Source organism: Cygnus atratus, chromosome 2 (assembly GCF_013377495.2).
Source record: "Cygnus atratus isolate AKBS03 ecotype Queensland, Australia chromosome 2, CAtr_DNAZoo_HiC_assembly, whole genome shotgun sequence".
Taxonomy (NCBI): Eukaryota; Metazoa; Chordata; class Aves; order Anseriformes; family Anatidae; genus Cygnus; species Cygnus atratus.
Genome location: NC_066363.1, coordinates 140,099,231 through 140,122,126, shown reverse-complemented (window position 1 = coordinate 140,122,126; position 22,896 = coordinate 140,099,231). Strand labels below are relative to the sequence as shown.

Genomic DNA, 22,896 nt, shown 5'->3' with positions numbered 1-22,896 from the left:
CTCCACATATGGGACTAATGAAACTCAACACACTTTTAAAGTGCTGAGAGAAAGGCTGCAGCTATCTCTTTTTGGGAGAGGGCCTTCACCCCGCACCCTGCCCATCATGAACCCCTGCTATTTCACACATATCCAGACATGTCTCTGCTGGGCTAGCTCAAGGCATCTCTTGCCCTGCAACCACTAAGGGTATTTTGGCTGTCATCCTGCAGCACTCAATACATGTCTTCACCAGCCTTGGTCTGGAGGCTACAACAGTGCTTCTTCTGTACTGGAGTAGTAGGCCTCAGTGAAAAATCCATTTGAGTGCATAGAAAGAATTAATGGGATTCAGCTGACTAGATGTACATCTGAGCTATTCCGTTTATAGTCAGCGACAAGAATGGGTACAGCTAGGCTATGATCCATTCTCATCCTAAAGGAGACATCTAAAATGTCAGATGGAGTTCTAAAACTGCCAGTTCCACTGCATGTAAAGGGAGACCAGATTGAACAACTCAGGTACACATACCCAGCTGGCAGACTGATGAAATTAGGTAACATGAGTCCTATTCCTAGAGACCTGTTAGACAGCAGAGCATCCTTAAGCTTTAGTACCAAGGGAGAGGGTATAGCCGAGGTGAAGACAGAGAAACACAGTGTTGGGAGCCAGGGGAGGCTGTGGTAAATTTGCTGTTGTAACACATGCAGAATGCGTAATCCCAGGTTAGGCATTTCTGTGACCAATGCAGTGGCAAAAAGAGCCTGGTGCCAGGGCAGGAGGAGAGCCCAATACCTAATGGGGATCAACAGCCACAAAATCTGTCTGGTGTCACTAGATAGAAAACCTGGACCACTCCCTTCTCACAGGAACATCCATCAGAGGGAGATACCGTTCCCCTGTTATGTAGGATAACAGTGGGTAACATATTTTCTCTCCCTGAGGAGTCCCAGTCTTCCAGGGAAGTGGAATATTTGGCAGAGGGCACTTCTCAGATGCTGCACTGAAATGGTTGTGCTGGCTATAAGATACTTTGGAGATGACTGGAAAATAATTAGAGCACAGGTCTTGTCCTGCAGCTCCCAGTGCCTCCATATCACTCAAGAGCCAAAAAGTCCTTCCACCTTCTCCTCACTGCTGATTCATTAGTCATTTTTGGTATCTGCATTTTAATGTTTAGTGGGACATATAAACACTTCTAACAAATGCAGCCCTGGCTACTCACTGATCACCATCTAACTCAGCCATGCCTGTCATCTGTGATGATCTTGAGGGATCTGTGGTTCTCAATAAGCCTCCTGGACATGAGCTCCTCTCCCAACAAAAGAAAGTTCCAGTGAAGTCTCAGTGGGAGATGCCTGCATCACAGCTTCCTCCAGCTTGCTTCTTCCCCTGCAGAGTTTTGGGTAATAGTTATTCCTAAAACACATTCAGTTTTGTTCATTTCCAGGAGAGATGATGTATGGATTTGTCTTAATTTTACAATGGCCTATTGTAAAGCCTTGCAAGGCAGGCATTTATCCCTTAACTTTCCTTTTCTGCATGAATTGTGAGCTGTTTCCTTTCAAATTGCCATTTTCTTCTTGGCTTTTAACCAAGACAACACTATATATTTATTTATTTTTTCTTTACAGAGAGTAATTTGTTTTGAATGACTCAAGCGGTATTGACCTGAATACATGTGGCCAGTGAATAGTAGGCTAGTAATAAATAAATAAATAACACATTTAGGCATAAGGGAACTTGAGAAAGAAAGAGAGTGTCAGTTAAAGACTCAAATATGATTTTTATTTCATTTCAGTGTTATTTGGCATCCTTAAAGGCAGCAAAATTAACGCTAGCCTGGAAAACCATGGGAGCCACCATGTTGGAACACAGCCTTTTGTTCCACCTAAGTTTGCTCATGCCCCTGCTAAATGCTTCAAATGAAATTACATGATACCCCTTGGTAGACCAGGGCAGGATTACCCAACCCACCAAAACAGCTTATCCTTTTCTCTAATACTTGGAGATCAGCTTCAGCCCTGAAACACAAGTAAGTGCACCCCTTCCAAAAATCAGTTAGGTCAATGACAGCCCTTCATTGGAAAAAAAAATCAAAGCAAATCAAAACACAACACACGCACGCTGCTTATTTTTTTTGAACTATTGAAATGCTTATGGGACGATAACACAGGTGCTTAACTAGACTAGACAACACCTGGGTGTGGCCAAGGGATGGAGAGGGATGAATTAAATCACTTAGTAGTTTCTGTTTGATTGTTTTTCCTCAGTCTTTACTTGGTTCATTCAGGTCATCCTTGTTGATTGTGATTAATCAGTCTTGAATCTATTATATTTTTGCAAATCCATACAAGTAGGACCAACTTAAGCGAACTAAGTATCTGTCCAGATGAGCAGACTTCTGGAAAAGCAGAAAATGACCATGGCTCCATTGCTTATTTTTCCTGAAGCAGCTCTCTCAGCAAGCTGGCTGGCTCTTATCCCTCCTGCAGGATATGTGCTGTAGTCCTTTCTAGCATGCCCTCCATCTCCCACTACTCCCATCTCTTCTGTGGTAGCAACAACACATGGTGGCTCTTCAGCACCTCCCAGATGTTTCATTTAACTCCATATAGCCTGGACTTCTGGGTCCCCTGGGTCCTGCCCCTAGGCAGGCAAGAATTGGCCTTCTTATGTGTCCATGCCTGCAAACTGGAGATGGCAAGTTTAACTGAGCATTGCAGATGTGACCTATTGAATGAAGTCCAGAGGTTGAAGTGAGCCAGGCACACCGGGACAATGCTGTTGAAGGGATCCAGCAGCCAGGTGGCATCTTGCTTGTCTTCAAGTGGAACTCAAGGAGCTGTCTGAGAGCAGAAATATAAACAAAACTCATGTCAAAATATAAAAAATAATATAAACAAAAAAGTAATAATAATATAAATAATAAATAATAATAAATAAAATAAATAAATAATAAAATAAAATAAATAAAATAAATAATAATAAATAATATTAAAAAAAATATAAACAAAACTCATGGCCAAGGTCTGCCACAATGTTAGAATGAAGCCCTGAGGTTTGCATGAGAGGGTGGTGGGGCACTTTAGGGGAGGGAAAAGCTTCAGTGTGTAAATTCCTCCCTTCACATTTTTGCCTTCACAACATTCAAATTGTCATTCAGGTCTCAGAAGAGAGATTTTTCCTAAGTGATTTCTGGGAGCAAAAAGTTCTGAAAGTAATAAGCAATGATTCTTCCCTTACATCTTATCAAGAGGATGGCATTGCAATTTTTGGAACTATTCACATGGCCTACCCTGGAAGCTGAATTGCCTTGGGCCTCCTGTGTAGCTGATAGTGAAAGGTGCTCAAAATGACTTTCCAGAGGATCCTAAATTAGAATTACCCTGGAGGGCCTCCTGTATCTTTCCATTGAGCACAATTAAATAGACTCTTAATTTTGGCCTTCTGAATTCCACCTAAATTAGATGTCTGAAGACAGCCTGAGTATCCATCTCAGGCTGTACGCGTGGCTTGCTGAACTGCATTGACACCCAGCTGTCACAATTAAGTTTGTTAATCAACACTGGTCATGCACACAAAGCTGCCGAGGGAGAGAGGGAGGTAACTATATGCCAGATTATTCTGAATCTGTTGCCAAAGGCATCTGCTCACATTTAAAGCATAAATCAGACACCTATTATCATAGAATCATGGAGTCATAGAATAGTTTGGGTTGGAAGGGACCTTAAAGATCATCTAATTCCAACCCCTGCCATGGGTAGGGACACCTCCCACCAGACCAGGTTGCCCAAAGCCCCATCCAGCCTGGCCTTGAGCACCTCCAGGGATGGGGCATCCACAGCTTCTCTGGGAAGCCTGTGCCAGTGCCTTCCCACCCACAGAGTAAAGAATGTCTTCATAATATCTGATGTAAATCTCCCCTCTTTTAGTTTAAAACCATTGCTCCTTGTCCTATATTAGATGTGAAAATGTCACGTTGAGGCAAATTGGTCCTGCTCTCAGTTTGTGGACCACTACTGAAGAAAATAAAGAAGGAAAAACTTTGCCTAAGTTGTTAGTTATTCAACTGTGTGACTGAAGAGAACTAGTTCTACTGATACTGCAATCTTTATTGATAACTCATCATGTTAATTGAAAACAAGAAATCCTGGGTTAGAAATGAATGTAGTTCACAGAAATTGGTAGCCTGAAGTGAAGATTCTCATGGTCATTTTCTTTCCTTTTTCAACCTACTGAAACTTTCAGAGCTGAGAGCTATGCTAACAGGGTTTTATTGGTTTGAGGTTCTTTTTTGCTGGCAGGAACATATCACTTCTGTATCTCCATTCAACATGTCCTTGACTAGCACCTGGCTCATGTGTTTTGGGAACAGATTAGAGTCAAGGTTTTCAGCTGATCTGGTGATCTGTTGCCCTTCCTGTAATCCAAACATTTCTTGGCTTACTCTGAGATCTACTCTTCTTAGTTACAGCTTTGTTTTAACAGCTAAAGTACATCGGTACATATACAAAAATGTCTTTTCTCCAGATTGTATCTTTGCCAGTGAGGAATAAAGTTACCTACTGCAGTAGTGCCTACTAACCTATGGCCATTCTTAGAGAGCCAGAGCTGCTGGCCTTCAGGCAGTTCTGCTTGTACAACTGAAGCGCTGCGAAGGATAGGACTCGTTTGTGCATGTGGCCCTGAAAATACGTGCACTGATGCCTCAGGTAAGTGGCAGGTGGTAGCTAAGGCTTCTGCAAGTCCAAGCTAGCAGATATGAGAGTAAGCAGCTCTTGAGTCCAGAAGATCGAAACAGAAAATCACAGCTTGGAAGCTGGTATGGAATCGGAATATGAACTGAGAAACTGTTACATAAAGAAAATCTTTGTCTTTGTGTCCTTGCCAGTGTGTGGTAAACCATGAGAAGGAACTTGAAATATCAACAAGCTGCTTAACCTAGTTGCCTCCAATGCAGCAGCACTCTCAGTGTGCTGGTCCCTGGGAGATGGGGCTGGTATAGATAACTCCTCCACATCTTCAGGGCAGCTGCCTGCCACTGTTCAGGAATGCTGCAGCTTACATGCTAATTCACCAGAAACAAAACAGGGGATCAATAAAATATCTCTCCCATTGTTACATTGATAATTTCACAGTCCTACTTCATCCTTCACTCTTCCCTAAATCTGCTTTTTATTCTCTTCAAGGGGGTAGTAATTTTGGTAGCTATTGTTATTCAAACTAGATTGACATAAACTGGCAAGCATAATACTAGCCTTTTCTTCATGTGTTGGATGCATTATTCTCATAGCAGGACTGTTTTGTTGCATTTTGTTGCCTAGTAAGTGTTGGGATTTTCTTTTGTTTTCATTTCAGTGCGTGGTATCACCTTAATATAAACATCATCTCTAAATCACTGATCATCCCCTAACCACAACTTCAGCTAGAGAGGACTTTGACTAACACCTCTCACACCAGCCCTGCTAACAGCTATCCAGAGAAATAAACCATCCCAGAGAAAGAGTCTAACAGTGCCAGCCCCACTCCCAACCCCATTGAGATATCCTAAACTTCCATGTATTTACAACTTATGGCATCCAGCGCCACTTATACAATCAATTTTCATGCCAACACCACTACAGCAATATGTACATTTTGTATGGAAACTGTTCTTGGTTGCAGGAACATTCATGAAGGGCAAGCACTTAGTGTTTTTCTCAGTCCTGTGCCATGTACTTTCTGCAGCACTGTGATGCTCCTTCCTTTCGGTGTGACCTCATGTGAAATATATTTTGGAACATTAATGTCCTGTACTTTAATTATCATGGATGGGTAACTGCTTCTCTTTCCTGCAAGGACTGCGCTGAGGGACCTGACAGGGCAGTTTGTCAGTTCTGAGGAATTGATTCCCAGACATTTCCTTCCTCATCAGTCATCAGCTGCCTGCTGCCCTCAGACCTGTTAATTATACAGGCAGCTGAGATAGGACTTGCTAATGAAGGACCACAGAGTCTTTGCTCTTATTCCTGGTAGCTGAGACTGAGTCCATCTCTCCTAAGCTCAGCTGCCGCAAAGTTAGATATTCAGCTCAAAACAGTTATCACTCTTTCTGCCTCTATGGTCAACGAGGAGAGAGGGAGAGCAATTGATCTCCCCAGACTGATTCATTCCATCCTAAATAAGATATCTAAAATAGGCAGGTATGAAGCCAATAATTCCAGAAGGTGATATATCTTTGGTCTTAGTAGTGTATATTTTTATTTTTTTTGCCAGCTATAACCAGCTCCCATGAACCTGTCTTAAATGTGGGCCATTCTTGTCTGTGAGAATGTGTCTTCTTTCTCCCATAATTTTTTGCTGTTGATAAAGGCTCACTGTAAATGTTTACAAAAGAGAGGTCAGAGAAGGTAATCACACTTAGAAGATTCCTATAGATCTTTGTCTGCTTTTTGTTGCTTGGGTGGCAGGGGGGTGAGCTTTACACTGAGATATGAGCCAAGGAAATAAACATGAACTGCTCCAGACCTTCTCTCTCCCCCCCCCCAGTCACCTAACTTTGTGAGGATGCAATGAAAGCTAATGCTTTGTTAACTTTTATGTCGTATTTAAATTTTAGTATTTAACCTTCTATATAAAAATGTTTATATTTTAATATTATGCAGTTATGAACAGCTATTTAATAGTGCAGGTATGCTGCTTAGCACATGGTGGCCACATGCTCATCCTCATTATAGCAAGAGCATCTCACCTCTTAAGCCTGGAAGACCTGCAGTAAAGGCATGGAAGAAGAAAAGCCACACAACTAGGGTGACATAGTGTTTTACTGCACTTTTCACTGTCACAAACACTTCTGGGAATAACAGCATGAATCCACCATCCGAGCTAATCTTTAGAAGTCTGAGCAAAACCCTTCACAAGACTGTTAAGATTAAAAAGATCTATAGCTTTGTTTTGTTTGAAATTAAGTGGAGGTGGGCAAGAAGGTGTTTGTGAGTGGAAGCAGCAAGGAACCTTGTGAAATTGTCCCAAAGAATCATAGAATTATTTAAGTTGGAAAAGACCTCTAAGATTATCAAGTCCAACTGTTAACCTAGCACTGCCAAGTCTACCACTAAACCATGTCCCTAAGCACCACAACTACACGACTTTTGAACACCTCCAGGGGTGATGATTCAGCTACTTCCCTGGGCAGCCTATTCCAATGCCTCACAACTGTTTCAGTGAAAAATTTTTCCTACTATCCAACCTAAACCTCCCCTGGTACAACTTGAGTCCATTTCCTCTTGTCCTATTGCTTACTGCTTGGGAGAAGAGACCAACTCCCATCTCACTACAACCTTTTTTGTGGTAGTTGTAGAGAGCAATAAGGTCTCCACTTAGCTTCCCTTTCTGTAGGCTAAGTAACCCCAGTTCACACAGCCGCTTCTCATAAGGTTTGTTCTCTAGAGCCTTCACCAGCTTCATTGCCCTTCTTTGAACATGCTCCAGCACCTCAATGTCCTTCTTGTAGCGAGGGGCCCAAAACTGAACACAGTATCTGAGGTGCGGTCTTACCAGAGCCGAGCACAGAAGGACAATCACTCCCCTAGTCCTGCTGGCCATGCTATTTCTGATACCAGCCAGGATGCTGTTGGCCTTCTTGGCCACCTGAGCACACTGCTGGCTCATTATTCAACTGGCTATCGACCAATACCCCCAGGTCCCTTTCTGGCACGCAGCTTTCCAGGCACTCTTCCCCCTGTGGCACTGTATGGGGTTGTTGTGCCCCAAGTGCAGGACCTGGTGCTTAGCCTTGTTGAACCTCATACAGTTGGCCTCAGCCTACTCAGACCCCTCCGTAGAGCCCTCCTCCCATTGCGCAGATCAACACTCCTGCCCAACTTGGTGTCATCTTACAGCTGGTGCACTCAATCCCCTTGTCCAGACCATTAAAAAGATATTGAAGAGAACTGGCCCCTATACTGAGCCCTGGGGAACACCACTTGTGACTGGCCTGCAACTGGATTTAACTCCATTCACCACAATTCTTTGGGCCTGGCCACCCATAAGTAAAGGACTGTTTGGAAAAACAATATATATGCAGACGTTTTTGGCCTGTCACTTTCCAAGGCATAGGTACCTAATTTAACAGCGGTGCTTGAGTTTTGCCAATCCCCAGCAACCACTGTCTGTGCTAACACTCCCTCTGAAGAGCCAGGCAGAGAGAAAAGCCTCTATGCCCACCATCCCCATCTCCACCCTTGCCCCTGGCCAGGCTACAGCCAGCTCTGGTTTTGGGAAGCATTGCCTCTGCTCCCTTCCCATGGAACTCGCTGGAGCTGCCTCGTAGCTGTAGAGGTGTTGGCCTACGGCCTGCTCCCTGCTGCTCAAGCCTGAGCTACCAGTGCCTGGCCTCATTTGTGCCCTGCTCAAAAAAAAAGGCTAATGTTAGGTGGTATCTGGAGAGTAGAGGCTTACTAACTTATCCTTTTTGTAGTCCAATCTGTTTAATATTACATTCTGACAGCTAAAAATCTAAGGCTACAGCTTTCCCAGTGAATGAAGCAGTGGCAGGAACAATGAAAGTTCCCCATGCCAGGGACCACCACTGGCATTGCTTTGGGGAGGCCGAGCAGCACCCTCCTGACAAGACTGGTGAATGGGACAGGAGTTGTATCCACACCATCCCCACCAGTCACTTGGAGTGTGGCCACCCCAGTTTCAGGGCTGGCCATTTATCTGTGTGGCACAGCCACATGTGCTTTGTACAGCCCCAGCACCTTTCACATCCTGGTGACACCGAAGCCTGAGCCCGGCCACGCAGCCTCAGACAGCTTATGGTCGTAACAGTGAGAAAAGAAACAAAGCGCTGCACACAAGCTCTGTAAAGAAAATGTTTTATTTAAAGTGTTAAATACCATCACCAGAATGAGTTTGATTTACATTAGTTAGTGTTCATTACAGGCCTAATCTGCCTTTTTTTTTTTTTTCCCAACTGTAATTCCTTTTAACTTTTTAAAACATAGTATGTACAAGACAGCAGTGATCACTGGAATAGTGCTATTTACATGACTAAACCATAAGTAGAGTTGCAGACGTGAAAATTAAAAAAAAAAAAACATTAATTTTTTAAAATAAATACTGCATAATGACAATTATGTACAAACCTTCCATGCGGCATGTCCTTGATTTTAAAACTTGAAATAATTTATATAGGACAATGTATACAGCAACATGTGAGCACATCTCACAGTATCAGGAAAATCGTTATGTATTTTTTCTTTAATCCTAGGGAACATCGTAGACTGCATGTTGGTAATATTTATTTGCTGCTGGTAGACAGGTGTCTAAATTATTTCAATAAATATAATTTTACCAGTCTGTTCATTAACTTAATAATCCATTACATAAACTCTGAAGACAAGACACAATCTTGATTTATATGATATTGCACAAAGTAAAAGGCATTTTAAGTGATACTATTATTACTTTTGCCCTCTAATGAGGCATGTACAATTTCATAATGGGAAACATTAATAGATTTTTCAAATAAAATCAGACTAATTCTGTGTGGCCTGAAAGGTATATGTAATGTGTATTTCAAAAATTATTGCAAGGTTTCAATATTAAACCTTAAGTAGGTAATAAAGGCATACAAAAACCCAGAAAAAAGGGACATTTTCTTATTAAATGTTAGCCAGTTACATTCCCTTTAAATAATGTAATTTAATGAGAAGCTTGAACTTGCAGCACCACCCAACGGTAGTTACTGTTTGCTACAAAAACCAGGTTTTTGAAGATCTGTTGACTGCAGTGAGGGTTCTGGTAATGGTGTCAAATAACTGCCGGAGTGGTACCAATGAGCTTTAAGGCTATATTATGAACCGAAGATTGACATTTTTCAGACTGATATTACCTAATTATGTCTTTGCCAACACAAATGTAGTTTATGAAAATTGAACTTTACAGCAGAACTGTAAGAATTAGTAATCTTTGTTGCTTTTATAATCTCAAGAATGTAGCAATTTGGTTTAGTGCAAATAAAACTGTTTAAATTTATCTCCTAAAAATCAACCATTTACTTCATTTTTCCTCTTTCCAAAACCTTCAAGAAATGATAGTTCAACCTTTGAATAAATGATGCTGGTGCTGAAAACAAATTTATTGAAGACATCTTGCAATGGCCACATGATTCCAGTATTTAGCTGTAGAATTCAATTTGAAGGTGAGAAAAAAATGAAAATAAGTTACCATGCACTGTACAATAAATTGCAAAAAGTTCAAATATCTTTTTTTTATCAAATACATGCTGAATTACATTAATGTACTCCCAAGCCATGTTGCAAAATCCTTTTCAACATGCTTGAAAAAAAGTTCTTAAACAATATTTTTCTCAAATAATTCAGAAATGCAGAACAATCTGCAATCCTGAACCAAATATGGGGCATAAGAGAGTAATAAGTCAAAAGGTAGCCATTTTAGATTATGATGATCATCCTGGGAGGTGGAGGGGAAAAAGAGCAAAAGGAAGAAGAGAGACTTGGAGGAGAGATAGAGAAAGGAGGAGGTAAAAGATGTGTACAATTTGCACATTATGTTGAACTTTACAAGGCTTGTACCTTTTACATTTAAATAAATTTAATATATTACACTTATTTCTTGTCACATAAACAGAATTTTAAATATTTGCTAGAAATTATTTTTTTTTATTTTTAATATACGTCTGCAAAAATACAGACCATGACTGGTTTAAAGAATGATAAACGTGGTGTGTCTTTGTATCACCCTGTTGCATTCTCTTCCCTTTAAAACCATGCACTAGTGAAATTTATTTTTAAAAATAATATAAACTGTTGAAAATGGCTGATTTATTCTTTTGTTTTTTTTTTTTTTGCAAGTTGCAGCCCCAAGAAAATAATTTAAGTGTTCAGCTAAATCTGTGTCCATGCAAAAAAGTTTCTTTAATTTCATACAGTACAGTATATCCACAGAATTTATTTTTCAGAGAGTCCATCACATCTGGGGTTTCACTGTATCTATAGCTGGAGGTATGAAGCCCACCACTTTAAGTCTTGAACCTTTCCAGTATGAAGAGTTTTCGGATCTCAAGTAACTGTTTCAAATGACAGTTGACTCTTCCAGCATCCTTACATCCTTCTTTTCTTCCAATGTCTGCAAATCCACTGCCTTGTAACATGGCTTCATGGGAGGTTAACTCCATTTCTGTGGCATAACCAAGCTTTAGGGAGGGAGGGCAGATAAATAAAGAAACGGGAGCAACAAAATAGATATGCCATTGAAAAGGACTTTTGTTGCATGAAACAGATTGATTCTTTTAGTTTAGTCCATGGCTTCAGATTGGACCAAAACTGAGTGTCCCTGAACTCCAAACCTATCAGTTCCTCATGACTTCAGTCCTTCACCTGAGGGCCTTCTGTAGGGCACAATGTGTGCAACTTCCTTGAGAACACAGGATCGCGTTTTAGCCCTAGAAACAGGCTCAGAAGACACAACATTAAGCATGCAGTGTTACCAGGGTTTGCGACCTGTAATTTTTTTTTTTGTAACGCTGGTTGCTATGACAACAGTTTCACAGACGCTATGAGCGAGCATACGAAGGTCCTGTTGAACTTTCAAGAGATGATTGGGAAGCTCTTCTGGTGAGAGGAGCTAAAGTTGGGTCTACCAGGGAAGAAGGAGGGAAGAGTTTGAACCACCCAATCACCATGTTGGACAGGTCCAGTTCATCTAAAAGTATCTGTGCCACTCCCATAAAGGATTTGTGATCCATACGTCCATAGTCTCCCCAAACAATTATCTGTTAGAAAAGGAAACACAAGAAAATAGAAAAAAAAAATCAGCAACAATAACAAGAGCTTCAATCTGATTCTTCAAATGCCTCCACTTGATTATATGTAGTAAGGAATTAAATATTCCACTGCTGACATAGGTTAGTTCAGTGTATATTACCACAACGCAGAGGCACTAATGAGCTGGGCAGTAACTGAGCAGTTGTCCATAAGACTAAAGAAAGCTGAGTGAGATAAGGACCACACGTAGTATAGACAAAATAATCTACAACTAACTTTTGCCTAGCACCTTCTATTTGGTAGTCATCAATAGGTGCGTTACTGTGGTATTTCTGTACTCAACAAGTCTTTGAAATGGTAGAACTTGCCAAATTAAGCATGAAAGATTTTTGGAAATCATTCAGTGGGAACTGAATAGGTGGCATTCTCAGATTCAGAAGAGTATTGATGCAAATTACCTGTAAAACTTTTCCTTGGGGACTTTCTTCAAATGATAGAAGTTGCTGATAAAGCGGTTCCAGCGTTTTTCTTGCTACCTTTGTTTTCTTTTTGGCTATGCAGACTCCATTTTCTAATAGATACACCTTTACATATGGTGCTGAGAAGGGAAGAAAAATAAATCCAGATTTTTGCATAAAAGATGCAATGTTCTATCACCATATGCTAAAATCTACCTTTTACCAGATATGTAACATATATAATAAATCTCCACAAGCAGTATTAACATTTATTAACATGCAAAACATCCATGCATTTTCTTTACTTTTTTCTTTCCCCCCATGAAACAATTCAGATTTTGACCTGGAAAAATCAGGTATTCCTATATATAGTATCACTTTACTGTACAGTATGCAAAATAGGCTTGTTAAGTAAATGAATGACTTGCATTGACTTTGGTGAGATTTGGATCAATGCTCCAAATTGTTAATAATTTAAAATAATCTACAAGGTGAAAATTAGTGAAGAAACGACTCTGACACCATTTCTATTTTGGCAGAAGAGCTTGCTAAAAATATTAATATATCGTCCTTTCCACAGAGTGTTATAGGACATCAGATTATAAAAAAAGGACTAAGTTATCTACTAGTCTACTTTGCAGAGTAGATACCTATTGCACAAGTCTTGTTGATTCCCTCTTCACCCCTAGGATTCTTATATCACATCTTCAGCATATACCTCACTTTCACAGAATCGTACAATGGTTTGGGTTGGAAGGGACCTTAAAGACCATCTAATTCCAACCCTCCCCTGCCATGGGCAGGGACACCTCCCACCAGACCAGGTTGCTCAAAGCCCCATCCAACCTGGCCTTGAACACCTCCAGGGATGTGGCATCAACAACCTGTATGCACAACTTGTTCCAGTGCCTTACCACCCTCACAGTAAAGAATTTCTTCTGAATATCTAGTGTAAATCTACCCTCTTTTACTTTTAAGCCATACCCTCTTGTTCTGTATCACTACACTCCCTGTTAAAGAGTCCTCTCCAGCTTTCTTGGAGCCCCCCTTTTGGTACTGGAATTCTATCCTGTTCCCAAGAATGCATTTGCTACTACTAAAATACTTTTGTGCCTTCTGGTAGCACAGAGAACAGCCTGATTTTTTTTTCCTCCTGAAGTAGCGTTGAAAATTATTTTTTTTTTTATGTACTCCAAGCTTTTATACCATTTCAGTACATCTTTTTTATTTCAATGTACAATACTGTAATCTACTAACATGTGAATTTGAAAAAAAAAATCACTTAAGTTCACATTACTAAGATTTTTCTTCCTTACCTGGCAGTGTCTTTGAACCTGGTTTTACAACAAGGCCACGGGCTCGGATAACTTCTACTTCCAACTGTCCTTTTTTGTCCATCATTCCCACCTGGATATCTCCTAGAAAACACACACACAAAAAAGGATAAATATTCAATGACTTGTATCTTCTGCAATCTACCAATAAGTATGATCCAGATGTGAACACTTCTAGATAATTTAGTACCTATTCTCTCCACTACTATTTACATTAGTAAACAATAAAAAAGCCCCTGCAGTAACTCCATCTCCCTTTTCCTGTGCCTCTATTACTTCAAATTAAATTCTATATCTGTCTTAAGAATTTCAGAGAAATAAAGGCAGCAAGGGAATTAGTAGAAAGCAGCTCTATGAAACTGCTTGGAATCTCTTCACACTGCTTCTAGTTTAAGAAAAGGTATGAAAAAATACTTCTGAATGTAAAGAATCTGTAAGAACAATAATAAATACTTCGCACCTAAATTCCCATTTTTATTCAATATTAGCCAAGTAATTCAGAGAAAGAATAGGTCTCAGCCATATTTAAAAGATGGAAAATTGAAGAAGAACAGATAAAATGTTGAATTTTTCAAACCACCTTTTTACTTTTGAGTATCCCAATGAGCATCCAAAATTATGTTCAACTAGGGCTCAGATTATAGTGCTGGTCCTAACTGACTTGTTCAAAACCACATGGGAAATCCTTACTTAAAGAATTGGAATCTAGATAATTTCTACGTTCTAATTACCAGACCCAGTAGATTATGTTATATCTATAGGGCATAAATGCTTACCCATTGATGGTGTTGCCAAAGTCTGTCGTCCTACAAGCTGGGCGGGACCAAGACCATCCAGAAAATCACTGAACTGGCTATCCGCAGCCAACCTCACACCAGGGAAAATCAAACTGAAAAAGAATGTTGGAAATAAATAAATAAAGTAAAATCAGTAAATACTCTTGATCTTGCATTTTGTTTTGTTTTCTAGATGTTTTGCCTTTATCAGTTATAATTCTGGTAATACTGCTTACAAGGAACTTATTTACACTGACAAGACTACAAAATAATTACTGTAATTTTCAAAACTTCCTGGTGTTCAACCAGGTTCAGCCTCCAGCATATAATCACTTGAGCAGGTGAAGAAAGCGCTAATCCTCACTGGTTCTAACTTCCATAGTGTTATTATGCCATCATGCTCTCTTTTCCCAATATATCAAAGGCCTCTGTTAATTACTGTAGTATTAATAGGAGATCAGTTCAATAAGGTATTAATACATGCCCTTACCAGTACTTTAGTTACATGAAGGTAAATCATGCTTCTCAGTCAACGTCAACTCAATGGCTGAATGTCGAAAGTATCCAGCAAAATAAATACATTAGACTGAACACTGGTCACTCTTATTAAAAGCGCCTTTTAAAATCATCATTCATTACAAATATTATGTCTCGGGGAATGACATATATTCCATAATGGAAATTAAATTCATCATTGAAAATGACCAAAGTAACTTAAAATTCAGATTCTTTCCATAAATTATCTGTGACCCAATAAAAGTCAACAATTACTAAGAAAAACAATCTGGTCAGTAACTGCTTGAGAAAAACAGTAGTTTTCTAGATGATCAATTAAAAGAAAAGGTCCAAAAAACTAGTGAGATTTGTAAAGACCAACCATAAATAAACATCCATCTCAAGTGCATACAGTGCATTGACCAGGACTTTTGAGATGTATTGTCCAGTAAAGGTATATTGTCCAGTGCAGTGAATACCACTAAAAAAAAATCCATAATAAGACTTGTCTGGTCAGTGCCTTGGACATACCACTCAGAGGTCTGTCACTTTTATGAAAAGCGTGATATGGGACATTAAAATACATGACAGTCTCATACTTCCACCCAGATCAGGTTGGAGAGACTTTTTCGGCCACAGGAGAAAATTTAGGCTTGGTCTTTAAGCAGCCTATCAATGACACTAGCTTGTGGAAGGGTTTCTGACTGAACATGACCTACAGCATTCACCTCACTTTTGTCTAACCACCAATTTTGTGGAGAAACGACGGGTGACCACAAGTAGACTGCTGCTTACTTTCCCTCGGAGCTGTAGCTGTTCATGCTCCCATCCGTCGACTCGCGGCTGGCTTGACGGGTCATCCAGTTCCTCATCTCCACGGCCAACCCTGTCTCAGTGCTCCTCTGGACGGTGCTCCGCAGTTTCTTACCCCCTGCCTCTGTGGAGACAAAACAGAGGTCTCCATTGCACCACGCCACCCTAGCTGGTCCTGCAGGGCACCGCTCCACACCGCAGCAGCAGTCGAAGCCAGAAATCACTGACCTGTACCGAATCGTTCATTTAAAAAATATCGGTATTTTAATAATAAGCAAGCAGAGAGAACACTCATCATAAATATCTTTTAAGATACGTTAGTTCTGTCGCTACCAGCTATTCAGACACAACACACAAGTCTGCCTGCGGAGGTAACCAGATTTACACCAGCCATAATCTAGTCTGCTTAAAATATGTTTTCCCTGGATGAACACATCCCTCCTAGGGATTCAATTAGACTACTGCCATTATGTCAAAACCTGCAGTGTCTCAGGAATGTTTTAATCCAGCTGAATTATTGGATTTAAGAACATTTGGTCATTATCTGCTTGCAGACATCAAGTTGCAGACATCCATTAGTGAGGACAGTAAACAACCAATCAAGGACCCTTCCCGTTCCCTAAAAAATATAGCAGTGACCTTTATGCATAATATGAAACTTTATTTCCAACTCCAAGAGTAACATTTTTTGTATCCATTTGCATAGTTTAATTTTAGTTGTAAAAACAGCAAAGTGAGAGGTAGCTGGGTATTGGATAAGGGAAAAATACTCAAAACTTAATAAGGGGGAAAAAATAAAAGAAGGGAATATAGTATTATTTTAGTGTAAGAATTTTGATCAAGACCTCAGCTGGAAGATGTATCAAAACTTCAGAAAACAACAAAAATCATCAAGAACTGAATAAAGCCTCAGTTTTTCTTTCATGAATAAGACAGTCACTCCATGTCATTTCTGATTTTAAACATTATTCCCTGCAATAGTGCAACAGTGCAAGGAACACAGTATTCCAATTCCTTTTACCTGTTCAATGGAGAAAACCCCCTGACTTCAGCACAGTGATATGTGATATACTGATAACAGAGTAATAATTCTAAATGTACATGACACCAAATGATACCAGGATTTTTAATACACTTGATACTCTGAGTGGACAGAAATATCCAAGATCCTGGGACATCTGGGGCCTTGTCCTCTTCTGCAGTCTTTTGTAGACTGCTACCCTTTCAGCTCCTCTGGCTCATCCCACACCAGAGGGCAGAACAGCAAGGAGGGATACATGCCAGGTAAAGAACATGGGGATTTTAGAGAAGTGGGAAACAGATACCTCAAATACCTTGAAAACCCACTGGCTCCATCAAAAAATGTTTAATAACATTTCAATAACATTTAGCTGTCGTGAGACATTTCTATATCAGCATCATGAATGGTTCATTCACATCTTGTAGTCATGTTGCTTATCACAAGACTTCTATACATTCCTTAATACCAAAACTTTTAATCAGTACGATATAAACAAAAGAAAAACAATTTTGCTTTAGATCTTCACCTTGCCCCTTAGGTACCATCCAGTAATTTGGTACCTACACAAAAAGAACTCATTGTTTTTACTCTGTCAAAGCTAGTTTGGAAAATACCCATTATTATCTGGAGTAATAAATTCATATATAAAATAAAATACAAGGCTAACATGACATATGGAAAATGAAGGGCAGAAGTCAACAATTGGGTTGCATTGTTCCAAGTGTCTGCTCTTCTATTTTTCATATTAAACTAATGAAAGCTGGCAGCTGACTTCCAACATTGGTCCAACGTTGATCTAAAATCCAATCATTCAGATCAAAGAAACATTACCGCAAAACTACCCGGAAAAAAATGTGCTATTGTCTTGTAGAGAAGGTACACAGTGTTACAGTTGAATCTGAAAGGCACGCAGCTCCTGAAGCTCCATGCTGTATTCACTGAAGTATTGTTACAGGATATTACCCTTCCAATGTTAAGAGCTCTTTTGATTACTTAGCATTCATTCTTCTTAAATGGTGATCATTTTCATTTCATTCTTGTAAACATGAATTACACAAATTTAACAGAATGACTCCATCTTACATGATTCTTCAAGTTTTTTTTTCTTCAAGTTTTTATACCATCTTTCAAGGATTTTGGGGGTTGGGATAAATATGAGTTTGACTACATAATATGTGAAAGAGCATACAGTAACCTTTATTAATTAGCAATTCTCCGAATTATAATATAAATTTGGTATGTCTCTGCTCTACCAAAACATTCATAGAAAGAAATCAACACATCTGTTGCATATCAATTTACTGAGAAATTAAGGCACAACTAGTGCAATTGCCATTCAAGTCTTCACAGAGACACGTGTTTCACCAGCTGTTCTTTGCATCCCTTTGCACCAGTGTTCCTTTCCCACATTCACATTAACTGAAATAAGTGCTCTGGTTCACAGGAAGACAAGCCAACAGCTGAGAAGACACAACGTTGTTATAGAATGAAAGCTGAACATGCACAGAATACCCAACTTAAGTATACATGCAGATGATAAACAGGAATTATTTGGACCCTAACACTGAATTTAAGGAGGGTCAAAAAGAGCCAATGTGAAAAACAATTTTCAAGTTTTCAGCAGTAAATGGCACAGCTCTCTGATGGTCTCAAAAGAGGAAGATCTGACCTTTCAGCAGTAAGGCTGATGTTAGCATGATGCTAATCGTGATGTTGATGCTTCTTGAAATAAGAACTGAAGATTTTAACAGCAAAATGGCATTTTGAAACAGAAGCACAGAAGAAGCCGCAGCTCACAGACATGACTCCAGAGCCGCTGTTTTAGAGATGAGTATTCTTTCAGATTAAGCTTGGTTAAACTAATACGTAATAATAGACATGAGAAATGCTTAGACGTGATTTCACAATACCACCACTACTTTGGTCCCTCAAAAAACATAACAAACCAAATATAATCATAGTTTCTCAAGCAATTTAGATGCAAATTGATATTTATATGATTCACAGTTCATGTTTCATAAGTTCAGCATTAAAATATTTAAAAGGTTGCAAGTAGTAATGAAAATGTGAAGCAGTTTCTCAGCTCAAAGAAATAGTCTTTGGTACCACACTTACAAGCTGTAGCTGGTGGAAGACCTGGCTGAAGGTCTTCCCGCTCCAGTAAAACCAAACTGTTTTCCCTCATCCTTACCTAGAAATTAGAATATCCTCAGCTGTGTCGATTCAGCTACTTGAGTGTTTGCATTCTTTAGCAGATCTAGCCCCAAAATAACCAACCAACAATAGTTTTAAAAGTTGTTGTTGTTCTTCTAAGACGGATCATTTCAGAAAACCAGTTTTCAAAACATACAGTTTAAAAATCCCAGTTGAGGTGATGCTACTCTCTAGCTAGATCAGTAACTTGGGAGTGCATCTATCTTACACAGAAGTAAACACGTAACTGGTGCCAGTGTAAAGGTGGCAGTCTGGATTCGTAATCATCAAGTACTTAGACTTAAACACTCACTTCACACAAAGTTTTTAACCCCTCCCAATGAAAGGATGCGGAAATGAGAGAATTAGTAGCATACTTTGTTGCTAAGTATGTTGCTGACCACCTACTCTGAAAATAAATTTTCTCATAATTTACTGAACTCTAATAAAGAACATTGAGAATGTTCTCCAAATTAGCATAATCTAATTGACCTAGAAAGAAGAAATTTCTCTTAAGTCGCCAGCAAAAATATGGAATATATTATCTGAAAAACACTAGTTCAGATTCTTATGGCTATATTGTATGGAGTGGAATAAATTACCAGAAATAATTGCTCTGGCATTTATGAAAGCACATTCATTCTTACGGTTAATCGCATTGGTAATTTAACTAATATGGTTACTGCAAATAGACTCTACAGGCCATATTTTCTAAATGACTTGTGGATTTATTTGCTCCCATAACAAGGAGTGCCAATCGCTTGGAAATTAGGGGTGCAGCACTCCTGATGTGATCTTCCATACCAGATGAGGGCAAGCTGAAGACTGCAGTGAGCACAACAGATTACCTTCTGTGATCTGGGATCCAGCCAGATGATAACTGCCTCCGGTGGGGGAATGCGCAAGGTCTCAGCTTGCTCTCAGCAAGTGCCTGCAAAGAGAGCCCCAGGAGAGGACATTGCTGGTGCAGGCAGAGGCCAGCTGGTTATGCCGGTCCCCATGTGGTACGTGAGCTCTCGGTTGGACTCTCATGGAGTGCAGAGCAACTGTGGCTTCAGAAACACACTCAGGTGCTTGAAGTGCCACTTCCCACAGTACCAAAACAGTTGGATAAAAAACTGGTTCAGTATTTTCATCTGAACTCAGGAGTTAGATCCACAAAGAGCACTAAGTGACTATTTTTCAAGAGCAAAACTCTCTATGTATCTGGAGACCTGCACTGGGCACATTAAGAACAGGTTAGATAAAATGATCAGAGTCTAAGAACACTTGAGCCTACCTACGAGAAGTGGACAGGGTAGGTCTCAAATCCCCTTGCAGACACACAATTTTGGATCTGGCACAGCCCAGTTTTGGGCGTTTAGCTCTTGTTTAAGCACCGCAGGGAAACACAGCTCAGCGGTTTCTTTGCTTGCATCACCCACAGACCCCCAGCAGCCAACATGGGTTCGAATCTACTAATTTAAGCAAGATTTAGGAAGCCTAGATTCCACCATCACCTCGATTTAAGAAGCTTTGAGCCCACCTTACCTGTTCTCAACACAGTGCTCACCACCAGCTCATGAAGTGTTCTGTTACCGTCCTTCTGATGGAGTTTCTTCCCAGGGCATGATGCAAGCACTTCTGAAGCCCAAAAAGCATTTGCAGGGCAGGAGTAGCTATAAACACGGATTTTCCCTTACTTTGAGCTTGTAGGGAAGAAGGGAAGACCTTTGTACCGGTTCTTCCTTTCACGTGTATCTCAATACAGAACACTATGAAATTCAGACTGGGATGGGAATGGCCTGCCACAGGAACCCAAAAGCAGTGCTCCCTTCAGTATGGATGCACTTCAGTAGGGGGGCAGCCAGGTAGGAAAAGTTTGACAGATCCTCGACTAAGAGAGCCTCAGTCTATGCTATGCCTACAAAATCCTCTGGAAAATCCTATCCTGTCCTACAGGAAGGAAGTAACTGCCCCAAAGACACATGGCCTTCCCTTCCAGAAGGCCAATGAAGACTGAGTATGGAAAGACTTAGGGGTGGAGAAGCCACACCAACTGTCCACATCACAGGCAGCAAAGGAACCACATTTCCTCTTTAACAATTTCATTGTGCTCCACTGCATTTTCAGGTGCCCAGACACCTTCCTCTAAAACAGAGCCTCGCAGCCTCTGGTCAGAAAAGATTTTTAAATTTCTTGGGAGCCCTCATTAGTTTGTCATTTTCAGTCAAGAAATACTTTTTCACTCTTGTCCTATGCCTTTTTATTTCCTCCTCTTTCTTTCCTCTGGCCACACTGGAAGCATGGTTAATTAAGATTAAGGTTAATTAAGACAGCACCTAAGAAAAAGTGAAAGAAAGAGAAAAGTGAATGAAATAATCAGCTGCAAAAGTGCTGCTTGAGCTTCTGATCAATAGCTGGTGTAGAAGCTTTCGGGTCCCATTCTCATTGAATTCCCATACACGGGGCCCAAGAGGCAGCCATCAAGAATCTTGGCTGTTCACAGGATAAAAAGCTCAGACTACATTGCAGCATCCTTTTGTCTGTATTTCATTTCCCTTTCATGGCAAGGCTGGTCATACCTCCAATCTGGAAAAGCTCCCCCCTGGCTTGTTGTGGCCGCATGATGTGAGGTCAGCTTACCACATGCTGCTCCCAGGCAATGCTGTGGTTTAAGGCAGGCACCTGCTCCTTATTCCCTCCCACTTCTGAATGTGTTTAAAGTTGTATTCTGCCACTTTAATTTCCCTGCTCTGCTCATTTTCATTCTCCTGATAGTTTTAACTGATCCTTCTGCAAATATTTAAGAGCATCAGACAACAGAAATTGCTTTTGTCTGCGTGGGGCATCACTTCAAGCTTTTCAACACTTGCGATCCCAAGAGATTTTAAAATATTTTTACAAGACTGAGGTATTAACAAGAACTGTATTTCCCATACATAATAATTACTTTAATGTTTCTAAAATTCCTGTATCCCCTGTATTATTATACAGAATCGGTACTGAGCATGCTATGTACAAAATTGACACATCGCTGCCTCTGACAGCTTTCAGCTTCTTTTCAACACCTGTGCTGTGCACCATGCCCTAGAGATCCCAGCTTGGCATAAAGGAAACCACAGCAGTAGGGTCTGGAGCTCGGTCAATTCCCCTGACAAAGAATTTACCTCTGATAACAGCTCCCCAGCACGCTGGGAGCCATCCCAGAGAACTGGTCTGGATGGGTGCTGGCGTTATTGGTGTTCCTGCCACCCTCTGCGATCTCCACTTCTCTGTTGGTTACTTGGCCCTGACCATATGACAGCAAACCAGCTTTGAAGACGTTTGGTTGGATCCCTTGTTTTAAGGATGTTGAGTACAGATTTTGACTGCAGTATTGACACAGTGAAGGACATTTTAAGTGTAGTATAGAACTGCATACTTCACAGCACACACTGAAACGGAAAACCCCCCATTTCTGTACATAACCCCAACTTTTCTTAATATTTCAGAAAAGATTGCCTTTTTTTTTTTTTGCACCTCCATATTCATTGTACTGATATCAGGAGCTGCTGTATCTAGAGAAAAAAAAGCTTCAGCTCTGCAGTTTTACTTTCTAACTCAATTTTTACAGCTTTCCAACCGAACTACTGATGCGTTCATGCACCTCATTAAAACATACAACAAATACAATACTCGTGATAAACACTTATCTAAGAACATTTTAAAAGGAACAATCAAAACACAAAGCGTGCCCTTTTGAAATAATAACAATATAGACCTTTTGATTTTATAAGCAAAGAAAATATATATATATATATCTGTGCACAACCACTCGGGCATTTCCAGCACCCTTGCAGCAGTCTCTGCTTCTGTTACTGGTAAGACCACGGCTCTTCTAAGCGTGGTTGGAGGACCCACCAGCCAAAAGCCTCTTAGGATTGCTGTAAAACTGAACGCAAAGATGTGACACCAAAGAAGAGTTTTGCTTTTCAGCCCACAGCTGTATGCCCCACGTGCCAAGTGACCTGAACGAACAGCATATTGGGTACCCTCCCTTAGCTATGATCCCATAGAGATAGGTGATCTGG

At 40.2% G+C, this 22,896-nt stretch overlaps 1 protein-coding gene across 39 annotated transcripts in view; it reads right to left on the bottom strand.

Moving 5' to 3' along the window:
- Nucleotides 1-8,828: 8,828 nt before the first annotated feature.
- The window catches only part of RIMS2 (regulating synaptic membrane exocytosis 2), a 459,423-nt gene continuing 445,355 nt past the window's right edge, over nt 8,829-22,896 (bottom strand). For all 39 annotated transcript variants that reach the window (XM_050709066.1, XM_035546281.2, XM_050709068.1 and 36 more), the window contains 5 exons: nt 15,613-15,754; nt 14,323-14,435; nt 13,529-13,630; nt 12,213-12,352; nt 8,829-11,762 (listed from right to left, as the gene is read on the bottom strand). In XM_050709066.1, coding sequence (XP_050565023.1) covers nt 11,544-11,762; nt 12,213-12,352; nt 13,529-13,630; nt 14,323-14,435; nt 15,613-15,754 — 716 coding nt within the window. In that variant the 3' untranslated portion in view covers nt 8,829-11,543. The remainder of the gene's footprint in view (nt 11,763-12,212; nt 12,353-13,528; nt 13,631-14,322; nt 14,436-15,612; nt 15,755-22,896) is intronic.